Source organism: Doryrhamphus excisus, chromosome 16 (assembly GCF_030265055.1).
Source record: "Doryrhamphus excisus isolate RoL2022-K1 chromosome 16, RoL_Dexc_1.0, whole genome shotgun sequence".
Taxonomy (NCBI): Eukaryota; Metazoa; Chordata; class Actinopteri; order Syngnathiformes; family Syngnathidae; genus Doryrhamphus; species Doryrhamphus excisus.
This window is the reverse complement of record NC_080481.1, coordinates 2,334,726-2,361,300: the sequence shown is the minus strand read 5'-3', so window position 1 is coordinate 2,361,300 and position 26,575 is coordinate 2,334,726. Positions and strand designations below refer to the sequence as shown.

General features: G+C 42.6%; 3 protein-coding genes across 5 annotated transcripts in view; 1 reads left to right on the top strand and 2 right to left on the bottom strand.

Annotated features, from left to right (window-relative positions):
* LOC131104951 (UDP-glucuronosyltransferase 2A2-like) overlaps positions 1–11,771 on the bottom strand; it is a 28,213-nt gene extending 16,442 nt beyond the window's left edge. The window contains exon 1 of the mRNA XM_058052674.1: positions 11,707–11,771. The gene's annotated coding sequence lies outside the window, so the exon portion shown is untranslated. The remainder of the gene's footprint in view (positions 1–11,706) is intronic.
* itih6 (inter-alpha-trypsin inhibitor heavy chain family member 6) lies at positions 821–16,488 on the top strand. Of its 3 annotated transcripts, none has more exons than XM_058052672.1 (17): positions 821–1,277; positions 1,730–1,765; positions 4,992–5,146; positions 6,594–6,704; positions 7,301–7,548; positions 7,929–8,098; positions 8,181–8,297; positions 8,366–8,537; positions 8,753–10,195; positions 12,091–12,123; positions 12,222–12,239; positions 12,318–12,365; positions 12,443–12,472; positions 12,543–12,635; positions 12,717–12,830; positions 14,096–14,479; positions 15,350–16,488. In XM_058052672.1, exons 1-17 carry the CDS (start codon positions 1,164–1,166, stop codon positions 15,619–15,621), a joined length of 3,558 nt encoding a protein of 1,185 aa, XP_057908655.1. In that variant the 5' UTR covers positions 821–1,163; the 3' UTR covers positions 15,622–16,488. The 3 variants fall into 3 exon arrangements, with proteins under 3 accessions (XP_057908655.1, XP_057908654.1, XP_057908653.1); XM_058052671.1 differs by having other exon boundaries at positions 1,149–1,277; positions 1,455–1,765; positions 12,594–12,635; XM_058052670.1 differs by having other exon boundaries at positions 1,149–1,277; positions 1,455–1,765.
* Positions 16,040–26,575, bottom strand: gdi1 (GDP dissociation inhibitor 1). The gene is made up of 11 exons (XM_058052675.1): positions 26,282–26,575; positions 25,295–25,402; positions 23,209–23,308; positions 22,696–22,830; positions 22,409–22,607; positions 22,179–22,310; positions 20,562–20,661; positions 20,288–20,459; positions 20,043–20,187; positions 19,898–19,952; positions 16,040–18,071 (listed from the first exon to the last, which is right to left on the bottom strand). Exons 1-11 carry the CDS (start codon positions 26,324–26,326, stop codon positions 17,919–17,921), a joined length of 1,344 nt encoding a protein of 447 aa, XP_057908658.1. The 5' UTR covers positions 26,327–26,575; the 3' UTR covers positions 16,040–17,918.

The window sequence follows — 26,575 nt, the reverse complement described above, 5'->3', positions numbered from 1 at the left end:
GGCCCAATACTTTGAACTAAAAACTCTAATGGCTACTAGTTTGAACCATTGGATTTTAGACCATTAGAAGGACCTCTTATGCTAATGTTTTGGCCCTTTGTATTGAGTTGTGGACTCCTATAGAGCAGCTATACACAACAATCCACATAGGAAGCTTTCTAGATCTTCCAGAATCTCCACCTGTTCCAGCTGTATTTCCTTGGCTTTCCAAAAATGGGCTGTTTTAATTTATTCAACCCACAGCCCCTGTCCAGGTATGCCCACTGTGATGGGTAACACTGCCAAGCACTCCCGAGGACTTCGAAACGACTGCCGAACCACACTTTGTAATTTTGTCGGTTGGTAATAAATGAAACCTTTGGAGAGCTTGCGTTGAATCCAAATGTAGAGCAGCACATCTGTTGATTTTCTGACATTGCTCCGGTGACTGAAGTATCAAAATATACATTTTTAAATTTGAGAATCAATTTTAGAGGATAAAGATCGATATTTCAGTATCGATTTAAGCCTTTCTGTAAAAATGTATTTGGTGTAAATGGTCTTGAGCCATCCAAAGTGACAGTTGAGCATTGCTAGCCATCGAGCTAAAGGCCCGAGCTGTCAACTCATTGTCCACCTCGACTCTTAAGGTGTCAGAAGGTGAGCGTTACCCACATAATTCGACACAGCCTCACCAACTGGCAGCCGTTTTATGAGTAGCGTATTATTTTAGTCTGGACTTGACAAACGACTTGAGACCTGCGCATGTACAGATTTAGTCCTGTGAGGTCCACTTGTGTGTCTGTGAAGTAAAAACAGTGAAAGGACTGTGCGGGACAGGACTGTAGAGCGGGGTTGGTATTTGTCTGAAATAGCCGAGCATGTCAGTAATCCGTCATTTCAACTCGTGGATCCCAGTGGCAGCAACCCGTGAAATTTCCACGGGCAACTTTTCTGACTGAACTTCACCTTTTGGGTCGCCATTTTGCTCAGCGAAGCTAACGGATATTAAAGTCTAATGAGGAGGACGCGTGTTTTTGGAGGTGAGGGAAGAAAGAAGGGAGGGGAGAGTCTCCAAGTGCAAAGCCTGAGTAGTAGTAGTTAAAATGTGAGGTACGGGCTGCGTCTCTCCTCAGGACACCGACTGCTTTTTTTTATTTCCAGCGGCTAATACCTGCTTTATCATGGAAATGATTTACTCGGGCGTCCAGTACTTTATGGTTTTCTTCCTGTTTTATGTGCAAGAGGGATTATCAAGGGATTACTCGGCGCATCTTGGACAAAACATTCTCTTAAAGGTAAGGTCTATTTTTTATTATGCCACCCTGAATAACATTAAACTGTATTTTCTATGTTAAATATATTAAATGATCTTTTCCATGTGAAAAATCAGTGATCAGACATTAAAACAGTATAGGTTTTATGTTTCCCCTCACACAGTTTCCACTCTTAAAAGTTGTGTTTGCATTAAATAGCCAGCAATGTCCCGGATGTGTGGTAATGTATTGACACAGCAATGACTTGTGTGCCAAATCAACATTTGAAACCCACGTGTGCACCCACCCGGTCCCTGTGCACAGTGAGAGTATTTATTTCCCCTCCATTCATGAATGGTTGTGATTCATGGTGCACGGAGCCAGACTGTGGCCACATCTTCAAACATATACCCATCATTAGTTGTCTTCTTATAGCTCCAAGTTCACCTTGTTTTTCTTCCGACTGTTCTCATGTTTGCTTGTTTGTGTTGCAGAGGGGCAAGCGTCAAAGCAAACCAGCCAAACCAGTGGTAGGTTTCTATGCTTCTGCAATATCACTACACTACACTACACAGATTAACTACAGTGCTTGTGTTTATTGCAAAGAACATAAGATCTTTAGTGATGGAGTTACACACACATTCGCGTTTCATGTCCATTTCAAATCCTATCCTGCAATAAAGTTTAAAAACTGCCCATGCAGTCAAAATACTTAAATAGGAACTTGCTAAATTCCGCTAAATTCTGGATCAATGTGGCTGCATCGCCCATGTCCTGCAGGATTGTTGTGTTCACTGACCACACTACTCTCAGCAGGCGCCACTGTGGCCCACATAAACAAGCAAGAGGGGAGGAGATTCCATGTGGAGAGCAGCTTTGTGTTGTTTTGTTGAATTGTTAGAAGTCATCGGAGCATTCCCTGACATGGAAAAAAAAAGAAGGACAAACATGTTCCTGTGTTTGGATACACTTGTCTTCAGGCCGCACGCCACTGCTGGCAGCATATTAACAAAATGGAGTCACAATCATTATCCATTCATTCATTCGTGTATTGTGGTCATTAGGCTCACGAGTGAGCTGTTTTTGAGGGGTACCTCGCACTGGTCACTCATTAATTACAGTGTACATACAGAAAAATAATCATTCACATGCACATCAATGGGAAATTGGACGTAGATCTGATCCTACAGAGATTTAATCCCGGCTCTCAAACCTTTGATTTCCACCATGTTGCCCGTAAAAATAACATTTATTGTAATTAATAGTAGTTTAGGGCTGGCCCACGGGCCTCACAGCTCGGAGACCCGAGTTCAATTCCACCCTCGTCCATCTCTGTGTGGAGTTTGCGGGTACTCCGGTTTCCTCCCACATTCCAAAAACATGCTAGGTTAATTGGCGACTCCAAATTGTCCATAGGTATGAATGTGAGTGTGAATGGTTGTTTGTCTATATGTGCCCTGTGATTGGCTGGCCACCAGTCCAGGGTGTACCCCCACATTCAGGTTAATTGCTCGGTTAATTGGCGACTCCAAATTGTCCATAGGTATGAATGTGAGTGTGAATCAGTCCAGAGTGTACCCCGCCTCTTGCCCGAAGACAGCTGGGATAGGCTCCAGCACCCCGCCAGCGACCCTCATGAGGATAAGCAGTAGAAAATGAATGAATGAATGAATGAACTTTTTCAATCCAATTGAACGTCACCAACACGTTTACAAATGGAGCTGCTGCATAGCATCCTGGCAAGGGAGCAACTCTACAACTTTTTTAATGCCTTGCTCTAGGTGGAACGTCAATCTGTCAACTGTAATCCAAAAAATATGTAGAAATGACAACTAAAAAGTATAAATACAGTATATAGATAACAGGAGACAGGTCACAATATGCCAAGTAGCTCCTCCGCACTCTTGACACTGCTCAAAGGAACTTCAAACCTGGCCACAGTTGGTATGGATGTGCCATCCACTGCCACAGCAGCTTTTATATAGGTTTAAGTATCTCGAGATACAGAATATGCCAAACTAACCAGAGATCAGCAGAAGAGAAGTCAATGTTCTGTGTCTACCATAAGCAAAAGCGTTCCTTGCTATGGTTGTTTTTCTAACCACCATCTTCTATCCACATCTTCTCTGTCCCATTTAACACAATTGCAAGTCAAAGTTACAACTTCCTTACCGGAGACGTTAAGGATATCCCAGAAACTACAACACCCCAGTCCCAACCCGCTGTACTTGCAAAATTTAGGAATGAGTACCACCTCAGTACGAATTCGTGAGCATGCAGACACGATGTAGAAACGGGCGTTGTGCAAACTGATATCACACTGATATTGTATCTCCTCCCCGGGGCACAGCACAGGGAGTCGGGAAGCCCAGCAGAGGTGGATAAACCTGCTTTTCATTCAGGTTTTCAATTAATAATGTGAGAAGAAGAGAAATGCCAGCATTCTGTTCATGTCGTGGTTATAATGTTCTTGAAATAAGCTATGATAATAAATGTTACAAAAATGATTAGCTCTTGGCTTTTTTCATTTTGTAAAAGTATCTCTCACAAGAAAAACTGCATGTATGTGATCGGTATCGGCCGATTTCACTCATGGATTATCGGGATCGGTGTCGGCAGCATACACCCCTAAAGTATATAATAATAATAATAATAATAGTAATAAATTATATGATGGCTGCTTAAGTTGGGACTGTTGATGGTCTAGCATTTGTAGAGGCTGGGCTTAAATATCTGAAAACTGCAGATAACCAATATCCAATGATATACCAATGTCTGATTTCCCATATTTCTCTGTTTTAATTTTTATACTTAATGCGATCTGAAAAGATTAAGTACATTATTGCAAGAAGGATGAGATACCGGGAGAGAATATACCAACAAAGGTTCTTCTATTTGGTGATGACAGAGTAGGAATGCAGGTGGATCACAAGCATGATGCCGATATTAGCCTGCTGCTGTGTTTAATATAATTGTCCCTTAATTTTGTACTCCTATTCGTGACACAGGAACAGATTACATGTGTCCGTGAGGTGGTCCACATTGTGATGCACATTGTGGGCCTCTGATGTACAGTCCGGTGGGCCCTGCACATTTTAAGGCAATGAGAGGCATTTGGTTAAGATTATATTTGGCTGTGTTTGACCTTCTCGTACTTTTTCTCCTCCCTCTTTGCTACATTCACCGATGGGAGGGATGGAGGCGTGTGTGCGCCATGCTGCGCCAGAGTGCGTGACAGACAGTGAGTGACGTTGGTGGTTCAGAGTTGAGTTTCAGCTTAATGTGGGTAACGTCCACAACAGTTGCCCATGTTTTTATGATGGATTTTTATTCTAGATTATTGTACCTCTTGTGAGATAATTAAAATCTACAATAAAAGCTTGTGCTTGTGTGTTTCACCAAACATTAAAGTAACATTATTGACATCTAGTCACCAGTGGAGAATACTAAATATCATAAATACGTCTCTTGAATGCCTTATATTTGTATTTTAGTTCATTTAGCCATTTGTATGCTTGAAAATCCTTAGCTTAGCATATTTTTGGACTCATAATATACCGTATTCAACCACAAAACAGCATGTGGAAGGATATAATGGTCATATATTAGCATGCTAATGGTAAAAATGACATGATGTATGTAGTAGATAAAATGGGTATGGTATATATGTATACACAGCCCTAACGCTAACCCTAACACATGATTTATTCATTAATATATATTTTCTCTTTTCTGTTGTCATTTTCTGTTTTCCAGCTGAAGGTGACTGACTACCACGTGAAGTGTTCTGTAGTATCCCGCTACGCTGTCACCACCATCCACAGTTCCATATGGAACCAGCTGGGTATCACCAAAGAGGCTGCCTTTGAGGTCGACCTACCATCGTCTGCTTTTATATCCAACTTCTCCATGTAAGAACGTCTTTTTTCTGACACCCACCTATCGATGCTATCAATCATGCACAATCAAAGGAGCTGCCAAACTCATTCATTCATTTTCGACCGCTTATCCTCACAAGGGTCATGGGGATGCTGGAGCCTATCCCAGCTGTCTTTGAGCAAAAGGCGGGGTACACCCTGGACTGGTGGCCAGCCAATCACAGGGCACATATAGACAAACAACCATTCACACTCACATTCATACCTATGGACAATTTGGAGTCGCTAATTAACCTAGCATGTTTTTGGAATGTGGGAGGAAACCCACGCATGCACGGGGAGAACATGCAAACTCCAAAGATGGCCGAGAGTGGGATTGAACTCTGGTTCCTAGCTCTGTGGCCTGAGCACTAACCACTCCACCACCGTGCAACCCATGCTGCCAAACTCAAAAAATATTATTTTAGGACTGCAAAATATTTAAATATGAACATGTTATGGAGATTCAATACTGCAATTATTTTCATTATTTTCATCTCGACTTAAGTTCAGGGGATTACGTAAGAGGCCCAGGAAGGTACAGGACTTGATTACTAAGGGTGTTGGGAACCACAGTCATTTAAACCTGATAAATATAAACAAAACAAATAACTCAACAGCACACGCCACCAGTCATCACGGCTCTAGATTTGGGAGCGGAAGCAGGTCAAAAGGAGGGGAACCTAAGAGCGCATGAATGCTACCTTTGTGGAAGCAGGGGTAAAAAAGTTAATAGAGAAAGTCCCACTTCCCTCCCCGGCACCGTTTACCGAGGCCTGTTGCCAAGCGGGAGATGCCACATTCGCACACATCCACGCGTGCGGAGATGCTGGTGCTTTGAGACTTTTTAACTATGTGTGAGTCTGGAACTCAGCTCGGCTATTTACAGCCTTCATATGTCTTTCTTGCTCAGCCACCAGCACCTATTCATATTTTCACACACTCGGACCCTGTGCATATCGCCAAATACCCAGAGGAAAAAGGTTGTGTAACGTGTTAGTCTGTGAAACTTAGAAGGCTTTGTTCCTCAATGCACAGCCGCTCCTTCACTTTCTCACCATATGAATACAAGCCCCTCCGTTTTTTCCACTCGTACCTTCTCATGCTATGCCACTCAAACAAGACGCATTTCATAGTTAGTGTTTGAAGTTTTTTTTGAACGGATTTGACCTTAATTTAGCACCTTGCCATGTGACCTCAGCGGTCAGCAGAAATGAGGAAGTCCGCTGTGTGAATTGGATCACAGTATAATAAGTTAGTTTGGGTTGGGATTTTGTTGGGTGCTACCACCGTGGAGATGTTATGGGCCCGCATGACCTCGTCAGGAGTCGTGTTTTTGGAGGGAAATTAGTCTTTTTCACACAATATGGATGCCAACTGTTTATTTAGTTTATATTGCAATGTTCTTCTTACATTGAAATCTTTTCCTCCATCTCATCAGCACCTCCAACAACAAGGTGTACGCAGCCCAGGTGAAGGAACGAGCCACTGCCAGGAAAATCTACGATGCCGCTAAGAAGCAAGGAAAAACAGCAGGACTTGTCGCTACAAAGTCAGTGCCCGATAAATGACAAATAATATAACTTCATCATTACCAGGGGATACGCTACAGCAGGGGTCTCAAACTCAATTTACTTGGGGGCCACTGGAGCTAGGGTCTGGGTGAGACTGGGACCACATCAGGTTTTCCAAAAAAACTAGTGTCTCAAACTAGTGTCCTGCAGGCCACATTTGGCCCGCGGGCCACATATTTGAGACCCCTGCGCTACAGTACTGTGGAAAAGTCTTCGGTCTTCGATTTGGGAGTACTAGTGCCAAACAAGTTTGGTGGACTGTCATATTTGTGTTTGGCTTCTTCCTTGTTCATGGAGTTTGACGGACATTTTGATCCTCGCATTTCTGTGTAAAGTTGTGACTGATGATGGTCTAACATCTGTAGAGGCGGGGCTTAAATATAACCAATGTCAGATGGTGTCTAATTGCCCATATTTCTCAGTTTTAATCTTTATTCTTAATGCGATCTGAAAAGATTAAGTACATTATTGCAATAAGGATGAGAGAATATACGAACAGTATATATAGCTCAAGACTTTTTCACAGTCCTCCGTGTTCAATTCCCTGTGTTAATTACTTCCACTTCTCCTTCAGAGAGAGGGAGATTGAGAAGTTTCGTGTGGCAGTGAGTGTACCGCCAGGTACTCGGATGTCCTTCTCTGTGACGTACGAAGATCTGTTACCTCGCCGACTCGGCCGATACGAGCTCAGCGTGGGTCTGAGGCCCGGCCAGCCTGTGCAGAACCTTACGTTGGATGTAACAATAGCAGAGCGAACAGGCATCAGTTTCATCAAGGCCCTCCCGCTGAGGACCAGCAGACTACTTTCTAATAAGGCTCAAGGTAAGTCAGCTTTGGGTTTGTATTAGCTTTCGTCGAAGTATTCGAATGTGGAGTCGGTACGAATAACGAACTGGAGTCAATGTGAGGTTGTATAAATAAACCCTCTGATATTTTTAGGTGTTTGTGTTTAGTTTCCTGGTTAATTCATAGCTTTAGGAACCATAGAAGTCCACCTGTCCAAACTGTGCCAAATGATGACATCATCTACTTGGAGCTCACTAAAATTCTCCATCTTTTTGGTATTTATGAAAAACGTCCCAGTTCAGCTACTGCTGAATTACTGCAATTACCAATACTCTGCCAATGACTGCATTACTCATCCCATAGAAACCGTCCATACGTTCATTTTAAACATTCTTAGATGTTCTGTGTTCCTCCAGGTGATGCAGACCCTCCTGCATCTACTCAAGTTGAACAGAGTCCGGACTGCGCTCGTGTTCGCTACAGTCCCACTCTTCATCAGCAAAATATGATTTCCCCCAAAGGTCTGAATGCAGACTTTGTCATTCAGTATGATGTGAACCTCACAGACCTCATGGGTGACATCCAGGTAATCTAAAAACATGCATTGTCGTCCCTATCTCATGAGCGCTAACACAAAATTTATTTTATGCCTTCTTACCATCTCTCAGGTGTTTGATGGCTACTTCGTTCATTACTTTGCACCGAGAGGACTTCCTGTGGTTCCCAAGGATGTCATATTTGTCATTGATGTCAGTGGCTCCATGATAGGCACCAAAATAAAACAGGTCAGAAGATGATGTCAACGGTGGTAAATGTGTTTACTTTCAATCATGAACATTATTCCTGTCAGCAGACCAAACAGGCAATGAGCACCATCCTCGGGGACCTGAGGGAAGGAGACCACTTTAACATCATCACTTTCTCAGATACGGTTCACATGTGGAAGAAAGGACGAACGGTGCGGGCCACTCGGCAGAACGTACGAGACGCCAAAGAGTTCGTAAAGAGGATCATTGCCGAAGGATGTGAGTGACTCAGGAATTCTGACAATACTGGTCTTGCATTTGGATGTATGTTTTCGAATGAACCACACGGTTAACATGTAGGCCACACAGTCAGGAGATCGGGAAGACCTGGGTTCGAATCTCCGCTTGGGCATCTTGTGTGTGGGTTTTCTCTGGGTACTCCGGTTTCCCTGGACATAGCCTTGTGTTTTACCAATGTTGTACTCTTTCCTCAGGGACTAACATCAACGCAGCTCTGCTCTCGGCTGCCCAGCTCGTGAACCCTCCATCTTCTGGCTCTCGTCGTGTCCCTCTTGTCATTTTCCTCACCGACGGCGAGGCTACTATGGGAGTAACCGCCGGTGACACCATCCTGAGCAATGCCAAAAAGGCGCTGGGTTCAGCATCTCTCTTCGGCCTCGCTTTCGGGGACGATGCAGATTTCCTGCTCCTGAAACGTCTGGCTCTGGATAACAGGGGCGTCACTCGCATGGTCTACGAAGACGCAGACGCCGCCTTACAGCTGAAGGGCTTCTACGATGAAGTCGCCAGCCCGTTGCTGTCGGACATTCAGCTGAATTATCTGGATGATCAGGCATTTGATGTCACCCGCTCCTTGTTCCCGAACTACTTCCAAGGGTCTGAGTTGGTGGTGGCTGGAAGGTTTAAACCGGGACTGAAGGATTTGAAAGTGTCCCTATCCGCCTCTGATGCCAAGCAGCGTGTCAAGATGGAGAATTACGTCTTGATCGCCTCCGCTACAAGCGAGAACAGCACTTCACATTTGTTCGGGTGCTCGGCGGGTTCTAAAGGCATCTCCAGTTTTGTGCACCGCGTCTGGGCGTATTTCACCATTAAGGAGCTGCTCCTGGCCAAACTCAACACCACTGATGTTGTCACCCAGAAGCTGCTGGCAGACAAGGCTACCAATCTGTCCCTGAAATATAACTTTGTTACACCCGTCACGTCTTTAGTTGTAGTCAAACCAGATGCAGATGAAAAAACTCCAACCACTGCAAAGCCTGCTGTAACCATGACGACGACAAGCCCAGCTACAAACAAAACATCAGCTGCTGGTGCCGCAAAGAGATCCAGCTCCTCCTCCGACCCGAGAGCCAACAAAATAAAGCCAAGCCCTCCTCAGGCACCTCCGAGACAACCTAAAAAAACACCAGTACCACTTTTCACTGCAAAAATTGCCAAAACGACAACCTCCACCCCCACTTCCACTAAAACCCCCCCAGCACCATTCTCTGGCAGGAAGCCTTCCCAAAATGATTCTAAAATTTCCACCTCTTCGCTCCATTTTCTCAAGACAGCCCCGCCTCCCGCACCCGGAAAAGTCTCCACCCCCTTTCCCGGCACTTTGAGCACAACGCCAGTCTCCACAAGCACCACGGCGCCCAGCGCACCTCCTTTTCTAACCCCCCAGCCTCCTACCAAGGGGGCCGAGCTGGAGAGCGGCACCGCATCTCCCGTGGGTCATCCAAACATCACCACTACGCTGCCACAGCTCTTGTCCACGCCCACTCCAGCCGCTGCTCCAGATTTAGAAGGAAACCACAGAAACGCTGCCGCTGAGAGCGATGAGCACGTGGCCACCCTGGTGGAAGCCACCTTTGCCCCAATGCCTGGTGTAACGGGGGGGCCGAGGCTGTGGGAGGCGGCAGGACTTCTGGGTAAGGTCATATCTCTTTTATTTAAAATATTAAGGGTACTGTACGAAATGACAGAGATGGTACTACTATAGGGATAAAAAAAACACTAATTTTAACCCCAGAAAATGATTGAAGTACTATGCACCGTATACCCAAATTAATAATCATTAATAAAGCCATGCACCGTAATTGATTCTTTTTTGATGTTTACTTTTTTACAAAACCAAAAACCAAACAAATCAAGCTCTGCTTACATAAAGTCTTACTGTATATTCAAGATAATCCATTACTGATGAGCTTAAGTTGTTAAAACTAATAGTATTTAACTTATCCATTACTTGTGTATATTAGTACTCATTACTCATGTTTATCAGCACTTCATGTATTCCAGGTATGATTTTTTAAATATATATACATAAAGAAGTGTGAGGTAAAGAATTCGCTCATCGTTGTTTAAGTTCCTTACTCAATACGTTCCATAGTTTGATTCCACATACTGTGGCTTTTTAATGTTGTGTTTCAGGTTTAGTTCTTCCCTGAAATCATATTTTGGTATTGAATTATTGGATGACATTTTTAGGTAATAGGTTATTGTTAGCTGTATGCATGATTTTAGCTGTTTAAAAATTATTAAATTATTAAATTTAAATTAATTAAATTGTTATGTTATTATACTATATCATTATATTATTATATTATATTATATCAGCCAGTTATAATATTTGTGATTTTAGAAATAAAGAATTTGTATGTTCTTTTTCCACTACATTATGGATTATCCTTACTGATCTTTTTTTGCAATACATTTTGCGAGTGAAAATGTCTTTATTACCCCATATTTCCACATGATTGATTGTATTTTTTTGTCCGTTCCGTGAATACTGCAGCTGCAAACAGTAGTTCCCAAAACTTTTTACAGTTACAGACATTTGACCTGAAGCCATGTTAAATTAAAAAAAAAAAAGCTAATCAAATCATACCACAAAGAATAGAAGATTATTATATTTATTTTAAACCTTGAAGAATACTAATGTGACGGCGTAACTTTCAATTCAGTCGTCCAACGCTTCTCATGTTGATTGGTTCCAGTCTTATAACGAGTGATGTGTCGTCAACTCGTATATTCGTATTCGTATTCGTATATTCACACTTCCGATCTCATAAGATGACTACGCCAACAGTTGGCCATTTGTTTCCAGCATTATTGGTTAAACAAACATTTGAACAGCCAAACATTTGTGATGTTAAGACATTGTCTTTACATGTCATACATCTAGTGACCATTTCCACAGCCAATGTATACATTTCACATATCTTTAGTACAATACTATCAGTAACACATTTCACATACTGCAGTTAGCCTGCTTAATGCTATTCACCATACATTAAGAACTGTTAGCATTAGCCGTTAGCCATTTCACATGCGCTCAAATGCTCTACAAAACATTTATAACAAACCACTTTGCTTTACTTTAGCAACTTTCTACACTCTTTACAGTCGTTTACATGAATTATTTCTACTTTATACTAACCTGTGGTACAGAATGAGGAAGACAATCCACGATGACTTGACGTATATTCACCCTCAGGATTTATTCTTCCTCTGTCGTTGTCACCAACTCTATACCACCACCACTGCTAGCACCCCTAGTGGACTTTTGCGGTATTACACCCAAACGCCAACAATGGAGATTTGGTTATTTTAGACACAAACATATAAAAAATAGTAGGGTGTCTTTTTTTTCTTTTACAACTGAATTTTATATGTATGACATGAACTATTACTACTCTTACATGCTCTAACCATATTTATACATTTTAAACTGTTATTTTAAAACCATGTTACCTTATCTTTTATGTACCTTACAATAGCTTTTTTATGTACTGTACTCTAATGTTCTTTATCTTTCCACTAGATGTCTCTACCTCTATTCAAATCCAGAGAAAAGGTGATATTTTGCCTTCTGTGTTTACATTTATGACAGTGAATGTTATTTGAACGCATCTCATATAGTACGTGTATTGTGTCTCTTCATGTACCCAACAGATATTGACCTAGTGAAAGGTGAGTGGGATTAAAATAACATGTTAAATATGTAATAGCCATTATTTGCTTTCAACGTCTTTCCTTCTGTGACTTCAGACTATGACGCAACCTACGATTACGACTATGATCGCAACTACGATGCCTGTAAGTTTTACATTTAAGGTGGCGACCATTCTGCACAGGCTTCTCTTTTGAATCCGTGTTATTGTCTGCCATTTTAGGGGACAATGCTGCAGACACAGAATCCTTTGGTTGGTATTGACTGATGTCGTTCTCAAATAATGTGCAATTCATCGATGCAATACTTGTGATTGATTTCAGTGCTGGGAAACGAGGACGACTGTCCTTTAGTTGAATGTCTTGTGCTTTTAGAACCTCCATCCAGACTGAGTGCTGAGCACTTTTCATCGTCAGGTTAATTGCTTTGCAACAACATTGTCGTAAGTCAAGCGTATTTTGGTGTTTTGAATGTGCTCTCGTTTGCCACTTTTACAGTTGACGGAGATCCTCATTTTGTGGTTCAGTTGCCGAAGCAACAACAGAACTTGTGTTTCACCGTTGATGGCAGAGCTGATGATGTGCTCAGGCTGGTAGAGGACCCACAGATAGGTATTTCTTTGTTGGTAGTTAGAAACCAACACATACTTCTACTTACTGTATGTGTCTTGCAAAAGGGTTTTATCCTGAACTCAATACTATAACATGATAGGAAAATGAACTGGCTAATTCATTCATTCATTCATTTTCTACCGCTTTTTCCTCACAAGGGTTGCGGGGGTGCTGGAGCCTATCCCAGCTGTCTTCGGGCGAGAGGCGGGGTACACCCCGAACTGGTCACCAGCCAATCACAGGGCACATATAGACAAACAACCATTCACACTCACATTCATACCTATGGACAATTTGGAGTGGCCAATTAACCTAGCATGTTTTTGGAATGTGGGAGGAAACCGGAGTACCCGGAGAAAACCCACGCATGCACGGGGAGAACATGCAAACTCCACACAGAGATGGCCGAGGGTGGAATTGAACCCTGGTCTCCTAGCTGTGAGGTCTGCGCGCTAACCACTAGACCGTGAACTGGCTAATTTTACCGACTTAATATATTGCCGACTCCAAATTGTCCATAGGTATGAATGTGAGTGTGAATGGTTGTTTGTCTTTATGTGCCCTGTGATTGGCTGGCCACCAGTCCAGGGTGTACCCCACCTCTCGCCCGAAGACAGCTGGGATAGGCTCCAGCACCCACCACGACCTTCGTGAGGATAAGCGGTAGAAAATGAATGAATTAATAATATATTGCCATGTGCGTCTGTCTGTGGCTCCAGAGTTCGATTCCACCCTCGGACATCTCTGTGTGGAGTTTGTTCTGCGGGTACTCCGGTTTCCTCCCACATTCCAAAAACATGCTAGGTTAATTGGCGACTCCAAATTGTCCATAGGTATGAATGTGAGTGTGAATGGTTGTTTGTCTATATGTGCCCTGTGATTGGCTGGCCACCAGTCCAGGGTGTACCCCGCCTCTCGCCCGAAGACAGCTGGGATAGGCTCCAGCACCCACCACGACCCTCATGAGGATAAGCAGTAGCAAATGATTGAATGAATAATATATTGCTATGTGCGTTTGTTTGTGGACGAGTGTTTAGTGCGCAGGCCACACAGCTAGGAGACCCGGGTTCGATTCCATTCTCGGACATTTCTGTGTGGAGTTTGTTCTCCGGGTACTCCGGTTTCCTCCCACATTCTAAAAACATGCTAGGTTAATTGGCGACTCCAAAGAAGAGTAGTAGAAATTAAATTAGCAGATTGCAATATACTGCCATATACTGTCTTTTTGGATGCTTAACAAAATCTGAAATCATCTTCACTCCTAGGTCTCATAGTGGATGGCCACCTAACCGGAGCTCCCTCCAAGCATGGTGTCGAAAACCACCCCAGAACATACTTTGACCAGCTGACCATCTCCGCCACCGCGGGACGCTCCGGCGACATCATGATCACAGTCTCATTACACGAGGTGGTTTTAGAAGGGGAGGCACGGGCTACTCTTAGCATCAATCAAACGGGATCGATAACGAGGCAGGGCGTGACGATCGCCGTGGACAATCACCGGGGCTGCTGGATCGACTTGACCAAAGGCGTGCAGTTCCTGGTTCTCTTCCACCGCTACAAGCACCCCAGCTACCTGCAGATCGCTCACCTGGGTTTCTACATCACGCGTGGAGAAGGGCTGTCAGTCGCCACTCAAGGCCTGCTGGGTAAACCAGCAAACCATCTCTTAGCTTCTCTTATTTTAAGAATGTATTGGTTTTACAATGGGCGGCACGGCGGACGAGTGGTTAGCGCGCAGGCCTCACAGCTCGGAGACCAGGGTTCAATTCCACCGTCGGCCATCTCTGTGTGGAGTTTGCATGTTCTCTCCGTGAATGTGTGGGTTTCCTCCCACATTCCAAAAACATTCATTCATTCATTTTCTACCGCTTTTTCCTCACAAGGGTCGCGGGGGCGCCGGAGCCCATCCCAGCTGCCCTCGGGCGAGAGGCGGGGTACACCCCGGACTGGTCACCAGCCAATCACAGGGCACATATAGACAAACAACCATTCACACTCACATTCATACCTATGGACAATTTGGAGTCGCCAATTAACCTAGCATGTTTTTGGAATGTGGGAGGAAAACGGAGTACCCGGAGAAAACCCACACATGCACGGGGAGAACATGCAAACTCCACACAGAGATGGCCGAGGGTGGGAATTGAACCCTGGTCTCCTAGCTGTGAGGTCTGTGCGCTAACCACTAGACCACCGTGCCGCCCCATTCCAAAAACATGCTAGGTTAATTGGCGACTCCAAATTGTCCATAGGTATGAATGTGAGTGTGAATGGTTGTTTGTCTATATGTGCCCTGTGATTGGCTCGCGACCAGTCCAGGGTGTACCCCGCCTATCGCCCGAAGACAGCTGGGATAGGCTCCAGCACCCCTGCGACCCTCGTGAGGAAAAAGCGGTAGAAAATGAATGAATGGTTTTACAATAGGAGACATCTACTGTCTTTTGCTAGCAAGTCAAACTCATGCATGGTTGTTGTAAGTTCCTACAAACTGATCCGATCCTATCCTGTATCTGCAGGCCAGTTTCAGTATGCCGACATGAGTGTAGCAGCAGCAGCGACGGACCACCAAGATGCAGACCTCCATCGTGATAACCAGAAGGGAACTTCGGCGCAGGGCATCCTGAAGTGGAAGTCAGAACTGATGGCAGTCACCTTGCAGGACAAGATGCTAAAAGACACGGTCCTGACACGGCATGCGGCCCAGTGTTGGGTGGTGCCAAAGTGGGAGGTGGAGAGACTACTCGGCCATCCGTATGAGAGCTACGTGGTGGATCGTGTGTCGTTCTAACCAAGTCAGCCCTCCACCCTCCAAGTCGGTATCATGACATGACCATTAACAAAGGATGAACATGAGCGGCGACTTCATCGGATTTCAGTGTTGTGATATTTTTCCTAGTGACATTGTCTGCTTTTCTGTGCGGAGCAGATTAGACTCGGCAGTGAAAGCTGCATCCGCAGATTAAAAAAACAAGGACACACACACACAAATAATACGTTGTCGGTGCCTTCGCCGTCATTGAAGTGCATTTAAGCCGCTTGTTCTCTTGTTCACATGGCAACCATGGAGTCTGTTTGTGCAGTCAGCAGCAGCTGGGATAGCCGATAGTAAAAATGTCTATATTTTATAAATCACTTCTAATTGTCTACAATTGTATTACTATGATGCGGTACTGTTAAGTAAAAGAGCGTTTCACCTTGAAATACAATCACAGACACTTTTCCCAGATTCGCCATGTGCTTTTTTTTTTTATTTTTCTATCATTTCATTCATAGTTTAATTCAATGTATTTGTTACACAAGACATTAGGCATTGTTCACATACTAGTGATCAAACAAGGACAGTAAGTTTTCTACTACTCAGCCTATTTTTTTTTATTTTAGTCAATTCCAAGGTATCGTCAATAATGGCTCTCAAAAGCCAAACGATGAGAATTAAAACAGTACAACCACTCGCAGGGCTTTTTGTTTTCAATAAATAAAAGCAGTCGATGTAAAGAGTACTGCATGTGGTACTGAGGAAGGAGCACATGAAAAGAGTATTCCAGTTATTACCAGCTTGTATTTTCCAGTGACACAACACTGGAATGATCCGTTTGAGAAGATACCCCAAAACATATGACACTGCAAATAAACAAACAAATAAACAAAAAAAAAATGTGTTTGTGCATTGCTTAGCATAGCGTAGCATCTTTAACATCTGACATAAAGCTTCCACGTCAGTGAAATGGAAATAAATAGAGCATAATAATAAGTCATATACACCCCAATAAATGATGGTGTTGATGTGATGAGCTACATATGAGCAGAGGGCCCCGCCATCATGTTTTTTTCGGGATGCTTTTAACCATTTTTAGCAAAGCTCTGCCACAATTATGAGTCTTCCAAAAGGCCCAAAGATATGAAAAAAATCCCAAATTAAGGCTTCAACCAAATACTAATATGTTGGTTTATCATTATGAGGCGCCATTTCTCCTGCTTGGTCTTTATAGAAGCATCCAACTATTGAGTTTTTTTTTTTTTTTTTAATTTCAATGGTTGGTCAAAGGGTTGGAACAACCGGGAACACAATGCACCGCTTTCACTGTGAGCCAAAATTTCAGTCATCGCCTCGTCCACTCGAACTTTCCTAACGTCAAAGCCCAAAAAACCTTCTTCAACGTCAACGTCAACTTCCTCACATCACAACACTTTGAATGAATAAAACACCTAACCCCTTGTTTGCTTCTCCAACTGTCCTCATACGCTCACTCGGTTTTAACCTCGGCTCTTAAACGTCATAACTTCAGCCAGGTAATCGTGCACCAAAATGCAAAGACATAAAAAAAAAACTCTGGAATCATTTAAAATGTTAAAACTACTAAAACGTTAAAAGTGACGTCACACGTTAACGGGAGCTTCTTCTTCGTACGGTATAAAGTGGGCGGTTGACGGATAATAGCCACTGGTTAGCTTGCCCGCTAGCACGGGGGAACACGACAGCATTGCAAGGTTAGCACATCAGTTGAACTCGTCATCACGTTTTGCCGAAAAAAAAAGGAGTCGAGTGAAGTACAAGGTAAAGCAGGGCTGACACAGGAGCCGCGCTCCGGCACTCCATACCGCCATGTTGTATGAGTATATGTACAATACTAGCGTGTATACGATGCATGCATGTGACCTGGAGGGCGGAGCCTCCCGGGAAGATTCTACACTAAGCTGTTACAGAGGTCTCGGAGAAAAGATGGTACAGAAAGTGAAATGAAATGCTTTGAAAATGGCCGACAAGTCGTAAATTGAGCTCTAATGACGATAGTTAAGACATGATGACGGATTCTACGATAAAATGAAAGACCATATCAACCCTGCTTTTCTGTGTGTGTACTGTGTATACTGTAGTATGTGTACTGTATACTTCATGTGTGTATGTGTGTGTGTATTAGCAGAAAAGGGGGGTGTAAGGAAAAGGAGGCAGGAAGAACATCCACTCCGTTTTAACCTTCTTGCTCAGTCAAGCTCAGCTATCCACCCACTCTTTTACCTCTATAACCCCGCCTCCTCTCCCGGCCACGCCCCCCTCTCCTCTCACTCAGAAGCCCGCCCGACCGCTCACTGTTCATCCTCCCCGAACACGTCATTCTGTTTGCGTTTCATGTTCTCAAAGTCAAAGTCGCTCCCGGTCATGCGCTTGTAGATGTCCTTGATGTCGTTGCAAGTGGTCTCAAAGTGGGTGGTGGCGTCGTAGGAACTCGAGGCGAAGATCTGACAAAAGAGGGAGGAGTACCGTCATGGTCATAAAAGGCTACTTCATCTATGTAAGGAACTCAAACAATGCACAACGATGAGTAAAAATTCAAGAAACAATACAAGCAGTTGATGTTGAATTATCACATGTTTGTATATTTCATAGCAGCAGGGCACGGTTTACAGAAATCTCAATTCCAACATTGATAAAAAAAAATGCTCTAAATGTTTGATTTGCATTTTGTACAGTAAATAAATACGTTTTCATGACGAGAACTGCACTTATTGGGGAATTTTGCCCATCAAAAGGAGTTAATATGAGCTAGCTAGCAACAGACGTCATGGGAAATACCTATGACTATTTTGATGCTCATCATACAGCATCCGTTAAAAAGCCATAGCATTTCAGTATGTGGAATCAAACTATGGAATGGATTGAGTAAGGAAATCAAACAATGCACAACGATGAGCCAATTCAAGAAACACCAAAAAAAAAAACTTAAACTGTATTATGGAAAGCAGGAAGTGAACAAATGTAACAGTTACTGATTGTAAAAGTACCAGATGGAGGGGTAGGATTTAATAAGCTTTGCTTCTTCCTACTCCTTTTGGACATGTGGAACTGGGAACTGATTATGGGATGCATTCAATTGTAATCTGATGCATGTTCAAATGAAATAAAACCATTAGCATTAGCATTAGCATTACCATCCCCTTGTGCAAAGTGAATAGTTGAAGGATGCACAGTGACACCATCTGTACCAAGATCATGTTGTAGTTCTTTGGAGCTGGTCTTTGATTTGCATTTTGTACAGTATACGTTTTCATGACGGGAACTGCACTTATTGGGGAATTTTGCCCATCAAAAGGAGTTAATATGAGCTAGCTAGCAACACACGTCATGGGAAATACCTATGCCTATTTTGATGCTCATTATACAGCATCCGTTAAAAAGCCATAGCATTTCAGTATGTGGAATCAAACTATGGAATGGATTGAGTAAGGAAATCAAACAATGCACAACGATGAGCCAATTCAAGAAACAATACAAGCAGTTGATGTTTGCTAAATACAAGGATGAAGAGTCTTGAACCAGTCATGATGTGCTATATATATCACTATATTGACACGCACTATGGTACACATTATGGCATTGGATGCTCATATCACCTTGCACTTCGGTATGAGGTACATTATAAAAAAAAACCTGAAAAAAAACCTTAAACTGTATTATGGAAAGCAGGAGGTGAACAAATGTAACAGTTACTGATTGTAAAAGTACCAGATGGAGGGGTAGGATTTAATAAGCTTTGCTTCTTCCTAGGGCGGCATGGCGGTCTAGTGGTTAGAGCGCAGACCTCACAGTTAGAAGACCAGGTTTCAATTCCGGGTATTCCAAAACATGCTAGGTTAATTGGTGACTCCAAATTGTCCATAGGTATGAATGTGAGTGTGAATGGTTGTTTGTCTATATGTGCCCTGTGATTGGCTGGCCACCAGTCCAGGATGTACCCCGCCTCTCGCCCAAAGACAGCTGGGATAGGCTCCAGCACCCCCTCGTGAGAGGTAGAAAATGAATGAATGAATGCTTATTCCTATTCCTTTTGGACATGTGGAACTGGGAACTGATTATGGGAACTGATTATGTGATGCATTCAATTGTAATCTGATGCAGTAGGCAACTGTGCTGCATCACAGTCATTGTCGGCCACATATACTGAATGTGAATAAACACATGCAAAGCACCAGTCTATGTTCTACCCACCCATATGCTCATAGATTGTCATGTTAATATTGTATATAACAATGGTGTATCTGCTATACATTTTTAATGATAATCTCACCTGGCTCTCTGTACCATCATCTGTGGGCTCATAGAGGTCACTAATAGCCACAAACCTGCAAAAAAAAAACAAAAAAAAAACACACAATCATTAAATGAGCTAATTGTTAAACCAATAAGTGAAATGCAGACAAAGCAGGTCTTACTTTTGGTCAATAGGCTCCAGCAGCTCAAGAGCCGGTTGGATCTCAGTCTCTGGTTCACTGGTTTCCACCGTGGTGCTGACGATGGCAATGTACTTCCCCTGGGCCGCCACATTGTGTGCATACGAGATCATGCACACGTAGATATCTGGAGGAAGTGAAAGCACACAACAGGAGGAGAAAGTGTCGCTGGTGGCTATCATCTAAAACTGTCAATTGACCAAACGCCATCTTGTAAAAAACCTCACCGGAGTTGCGGTTAACCTGATTCTGAGGGATGATGATCTGACAGGAGTTGGCATCGTTAGTGTTTTTGATGGGATGACTGAGGATGCAGATCACGCGGATCACCTGACCCGCCTTGCGGACGCGGTCTGGTATATAGCTGGGGTCGCAAATAAGCTGCTTGCACCGAGCTACCTGCCGTAACGAACCAACGGACAAGCATGCACATCGCAGAGTTGAAAGTATGTATCGTTAATTCATGAAAATATTGTTAGAATATTGTTTTTTTTTTTTTACCTCGCCTTCAGACTTGACACCGATCACGTGACCACCTTCAATCACAATCTCATCCACTGGTTTGTTCAGCATGTAGGTACCTCCATAGATGGCACTCAATCTAAAGTGGAATGGAGAAAAAACACTCAGGCATGTGTATTTGCATACATTTTATTCTTATTTATTTTAGAGATATTTGTTTGTTTTTAACCCTCCTCTTGAGTTAGGTTCGTTTTACCGACCCGTTTTACATTTTAATGCATAAAAAGAATCACATAACATTTGTTTATTGCATTAAGGCTTTTTGACTTTGTCAGGAAACTCTATTTCGACAAAATAAAATCTGGACCTGTTCTACTTTTTGATTTCACTTTATACTCAAGTTCTGTTGCTGAAAAAAATAACTTTTTCTACCTTTTCATGACATAATATAATGGGTCAAAATTCACCCGAACACCATAGATCAGGGGTCTCAAACATGCGGCCCGGGGGCCAAATGTGGCCCGCAGGACACTAGCTTGAGGCCCCCATCTTGATATGAAAGTTTAATGTTAGTGCGGCCCGCGCAAGTTTGATATGGATGCTGTATGGTATCATGTACCCAGAAAAAATTATTACGTTTGATTCATGTTCATGTTAAAGGTTAAATAACTGTTAATAGTTATCCTCCCTATCCGTGTGGAAGTGGTAAGTTTTTGGCTATTTAAGTTTAAAGGAAATAACTTGAAGGCTACCGCTTAGGTCGCTAGCTCTCTAGTTTGCGAGTTAGCATGTGTCTCAAGACCCTGCAGTTGCGCAATATGTTGTAAATAAAAAGAGTATAAATGTGACTATAGTCGTGTTTTGTCATGTCTACAGGGCTCTAATAATGCTTTGTTCATTTTAATCTGAAAAAAATAATTTGTCTACCCACCAACTATATGTGCTTTCTTAAGTTTGTATTATTTGCCGTTTTATTATTATTATTATTATATTTATTTATTACTGATTGATTGATTTTCTTTATTCTTGATTTGTTTATTTATTTTTCATCTTATTTTGTGCAGAAAAATAACAAGATATTTGAGAACAGTGGAATGTTTTATCAGAGCTTTTATTGTAGAAAATCGGAACCAAAGCACTGAAAATTTTGTATATTTTTCTGTTTTTAATAAGTGCGTTTTTTTTTGGGGTTTTTTTTTAAACTGATACGGCCCAGCCTTGCCCAGACCCTAACTCCAGTGGCCCCCACGTAAATTGAGTTTGAGACCCCTGCCATAGATGTTTCTTTAGTGATTAATACTAAAATGAGAAAATAAATAAAACGAATTGATTTAAGAGATATGTTCTATAGCTCTCGGTAATAGCCAGGTAACAAAAGAACCTTCAATTTATGAATATGATTCTTTTGAGGTTCATTTGACCATTTTTGGTAATTGAAATGGAGGGGTATAATCACCAAAAAAGGCCTACATGCCCACACCAAAAATATTAAAAACAACATTTTCATGGATGAGGACGCCTAAGAAGGTAACCAAGACATGAGAAGCAAATTTGATGGTAACTCTGGTAATCTGATTTAATACATAATACGTTTACTACGTTAACATAAGAGATGATAGCAGAAAGCTAACACAAGAGGAAGGTTAAACGAAGCACCTTGCAAATCCTTGTGGCAGCTCTCCGAGGCCGTACAAGGGATAGAGATAGGGGCTCTTCCCATAACGTGCCAGGGACTCACTGTACAGTTTGATTCGGTTGATGGTGTCCAAGCAGGGGAAATCAAGATACCTATATAGGAAGACATTATTATTATTATTATTATTAATTTCATGATCTTCTTAGACATTAAAGGCTACAGTATCAAGTATCAGTATCACTGCTCTTACTCATCTGTCCTATAAAGAGCCAGGGCGTGGCCGGTGAAGTCAATGACATCCTGGCCAAGGTCAAACTTCTTGTAAACATCCCTCATGGTCGTGGTCTTAGGATCCACGCCCTCAAATGTTTTAGGTTCATTCTCGTCAAAATTCGCCACAAACACTAAAAACTTGCGGAACCTGCGTTTCTCGAACATTCCCATCAAATCTGTAAACACAAGCACGGACTTTATATGTAACATAACTCATAAATATCGAGCTCATGTTTCACGTTTCAATGTTTTTCATCCACTTACTTGAAGCTAATGCCTCAGTCTCGGTTGACGGCACTTTGTAGATCTTTCCTCCCTTGTAGACGAAGCTTCCCTCCACTACTTTAAAGTCCAGGTATCGAGTCACTTCTGTGTATAGCAACATCTTCACCAGCTGACCTGCTCCCAAACAGATAAATACTTATTACGTATATCGGTGATATTAATCATACATGAGAACCACACCTTCACTATGACTGATACCAACACGACAAATTGTTGCTTTATTATTGGCCTGAGGTATGTTAAAAAAACAGTAAAAAACAGCAAAACTGGGAAAAATAGGGTTCAGGGTCAACGCTAAGGTGGAGCCTATTCCAGCAGGCTACACCCGTGACTTATCGTATATATATTGTAAATGTGGATTTACCCTTATTACGCAATAAATGTCCTACTCCTAAAAGACATCTGGTACTTTCAGTTGCACTTGAGGAAATAAACACGGCCCCGCCAATATGAGGAAGTACGATAAAGTATTGCACAAAGCGGAAAACTGACCGTTGGCCATCAAAAATTTAGGGATGAGGTCCACGTTCCAGTCCCGTCCTCTGCCCATAGATTCAGGTGGACTATCTGGAAGACTGAAGCGCTTGTAAAGCTGAAGGAAAAGCATATACGTCAGTGGGTTATTTTATATAACAAATTGGCATATTAACGTAAAGTAGAACTTTAAAAAACTGTTTATGAAGAAAGAATTATCACATGTTTGTATATTTCATAGCAGCAGGGCATAGTTTACGAAAATCTCAATTCCAACATTGATATAAAAAATGCTCTAAATGTTTGATTTGCATTTTGTACAGTAAATAAATACGTTTTCATGGGGAACTGCACTTATTGGGGAATTCTGCCCATCAAAAGGAGTTAATATGAGCTAGCTAGCAACAGACGTCATGGGAAATATCTATGCCTATTTTGATGCTGATCATACAGCATCCGTTATGCTAGCCATAGCATTTCAGTATGTGGAATCAAACTATGGAATGGATTGAGTAAGGAAGTCAAACAATGCACAACGATGAGCCAATTCAAGAAACACCAAAAAAAAAAAAACCTTAAACTGTATTATGGAAAGCAGGAAGTGAACAAATGTAACAGTTACTGATTGTAAAAGTACCAGATGGAGGGGTAGGATTTAATAAGCTTTGCTTCTTCCTACTCCTTTTGGACATGTGGAACTGGGAACTGATTATGGGATGCATTCAATTGTAATCTGATGCATGTTCAAATGAAATAAAACCATTAGCATTAGCATTAGCATTACCATCCCCTTGTGCAAAGTGAATAGTTGAAGGATGCACAGTGACACCATCTGTACCAAGATCATGTTGTAGTTCTTTGAAGGTCTTTGGAGCTGCTCTGTGGGTTGAGCTTGACTCTTCTCACCATCCTTCACCTCGGCTTATCTGAGATTTTTCTTGGCCTGCCACTCTGGACCCTAACTAGAACTGTGCCAGTGGTCTTCCATTTCCTCACTTTGTTCCTCAGAGTGGAACCTGACAGCTGAAATCTCTGAGCTACCTTTTGGTATCCTTCCCCTAAACCATGATGTCGAACAATCTTTGATTTCAGCTCATTTGACAGTTGTTTTGAGGCTACCATGGTGCTACTCCTCAGAGAAGATGCAACTTGCAATTGGTCACATTAAATATTCTTTCTCATGATTTGGTATGGGGCTGCACGGTGGTCTAGTGGTTAGCGCGCAGACCTCACAGTTCAATTCCACCCTCGGGCATCTCTGTGTGGAGTTTGCATGTTCTCCCCGTGCATGCGTGGGTTTTCTCCGGGTACTCCGGTTTCCTCCCACATTCCAAAAGCATGCTAGGTTCATTTGCACTCCAAATTGTCCATAGGTATGAATGTGAGTGTGAATGGTTGTTTGTCTATATGTGCCCTGTGATTGGCTGGCAACCAGTCCAGGTTGTACCCCGCCTCTCGCCCAAAGACAGCTGGGATAGGCTCCAGCTTAGAAAATGAATGAATGAATGATTTGGTATGTAGGTGAAAGGTCAATGAGGTCAATGAGCTTACCAAACAAGTTTTGTGTTCCAATAATTAGTGCTAAAGGTATTTAAATCAATAAAACAACAAGGGTGCCAAAATTTAGGCACTTGATACTTTTGTTTGAATAATTATTGCACACTTTGTGTAAATCCTATCAACTATGTAGTGCTATATGATATATTTATATTGCTGATCCAAACAAACAGTCATTTAGAAAGGAAAATTATCAGGGGTGCCCAAACTTTTTATACCACTGTACACACACATTTTACAGTGAAAACCCATGAATCATTCACTCCTTAGTTTAGCACTTGTGGCGGTAATCAACATCTGTATGATAGAAACATGGCTGCCAATGGCCGCTCCGACTGAGGGAGGAAGCTGAGCTAGAACCGCCCGTCCTTCAGTTCCTGGGCGACCCGCTCTAATATACCTCCTGAGCCACTTCCACTAATATTGGCATATAAAGGATATTCATTTAACAATGAACAGATGGTGCACCCCAACTAAAATGAAACTGAACGATAGTGTCGTCCACAAAACATATTGATTGCTTTCATAGCTCCCAGGAGTCTCTTACCTCTTCCAGAGGGGTGATGGAAGAGCTCTCGCCTCCATAGTAGGGGTTCCGGTCCATGTGAAGAACCTTTTTGCCATTCACAGACATGATCCCGGACAGGATGCATTCCTTGTGAGAAAGAGAAAACATTCATTCATGGCATATAACGACTGTGAAAAGGTTATATTTTCACCATAAAATTCAGATTAAGTCATCTCATTCAAAATGCCAATGATAGCTTAGCTCTCATTGGTTAATGTTTTGACAATTTATATATGTGTGAAATATTAGATGTGTTTCTTTAACCGAATATACGCGACAGATGGACGAACATACAAAAGGGCGGAAGTGAAGCCGATTTAGCAGAGGGATGCAGGGAGGAGAGATCGGTCTGAATGCGCATGCGCAAACTAAAACGTTCACTCATACTGTACTTTTTTTTACTACCAGTAAGGAAAAATTTATTTAATGAAACCACCACGAACGTATCAATGATGCTGCGTTCACGTTTAAGGGAATTGCGACAAAAAAATGATACAAGAGTGAAACGCCATCTTAAATTGGGTCTTTTTTTAAAATGAGACAAGATTAGGCAAAACCTGCATGAGTTATATTAGCGCTGTGACGTGACGTGAAGTGAAAGGCTCGGCCATGCGATAGTTAGTGTCGAGCTCCGGCCTGCACCGACCCCCGGATGGAGGCCTGTCAGCCCCGAGGAGCAGCACTCTGCGGGGTGACGCCTAAAAGATGCTACAGGCTGGAACCCAACACCCGCTCTGCTACGTGGGTCCAAAAACACATCCCCCCTGGATGCATTCGACTCATGTGACACCCGCAGGTGCCAAGTCATGCATTAAGACATTTAATGTGGATTCTATGATGTAATTTCTAAATGTCACGAATACACCGGGATGTTGGAGCCACTCTCTCCCGGCATCGAGCGGGGCCTCTGCAATAAAATATTCCACCGCCAGTTATTCGGATTGAAAATGAATCTTGACGTCTTACTGTGAGTCCGGTGCCCAAAACGATCACATCATATTCCTCATCCATGTTGTATCACCGCCTCTCCCGTCTCGCCCTCTTTTTTTTTGCTCTGAGAAATTGCGTGAAGGGTCCCAGCAGGAAAGAACACCAATGAGTGTCCCTCTCTTAGTGCGTAAAACGGATTATTAGCAGGTTAAATGTGTTTATTTATCATTAAGTAGATTACTAGCAGTGGAATAAAGTGTCCACACTGTATGTCACCGGCGAGAACAACCAAAGATGGCCCGGAGGTGGCGCGGTCTGAAACAATGTGCC

Coding starts and splice junctions, on each gene's coding strand:
- itih6 (XM_058052670.1), top strand. CDS start 1,496: ATGACTTGTGTGCCAAATCAACATTTGAAACCCACGTGTGCACCCACC. Junction 7,549..7,928: donor ACTTTCTAATAAGGCTCAAG/GTAAGTCAGCTT, acceptor GTGTTCCTCCAG/GTGATGCAGACCCTCCTGCA. Junction 8,298..8,365: donor TAGGCACCAAAATAAAACAG/GTCAGAAGATGA, acceptor TCCTGTCAGCAG/ACCAAACAGGCAATGAGCAC.
- gdi1 (XM_058052675.1), bottom strand. CDS start 26,326: ATGGATGAGGAATATGATGTGATCGTTTTGGGCACCGGACTCACA. Junction 22,608..22,695: donor GACTGAGGCATTAGCTTCAA/GTAAGTGGATGA, acceptor TTGTGTTTACAG/ATTTGATGGGAATGTTCGAG. Junction 18,072..19,897: donor ATGATGGTACAGAGAGCCAG/GTGAGATTATCA, acceptor CTCTTTTGTCAG/ATCTTCGCCTCGAGTTCCTA.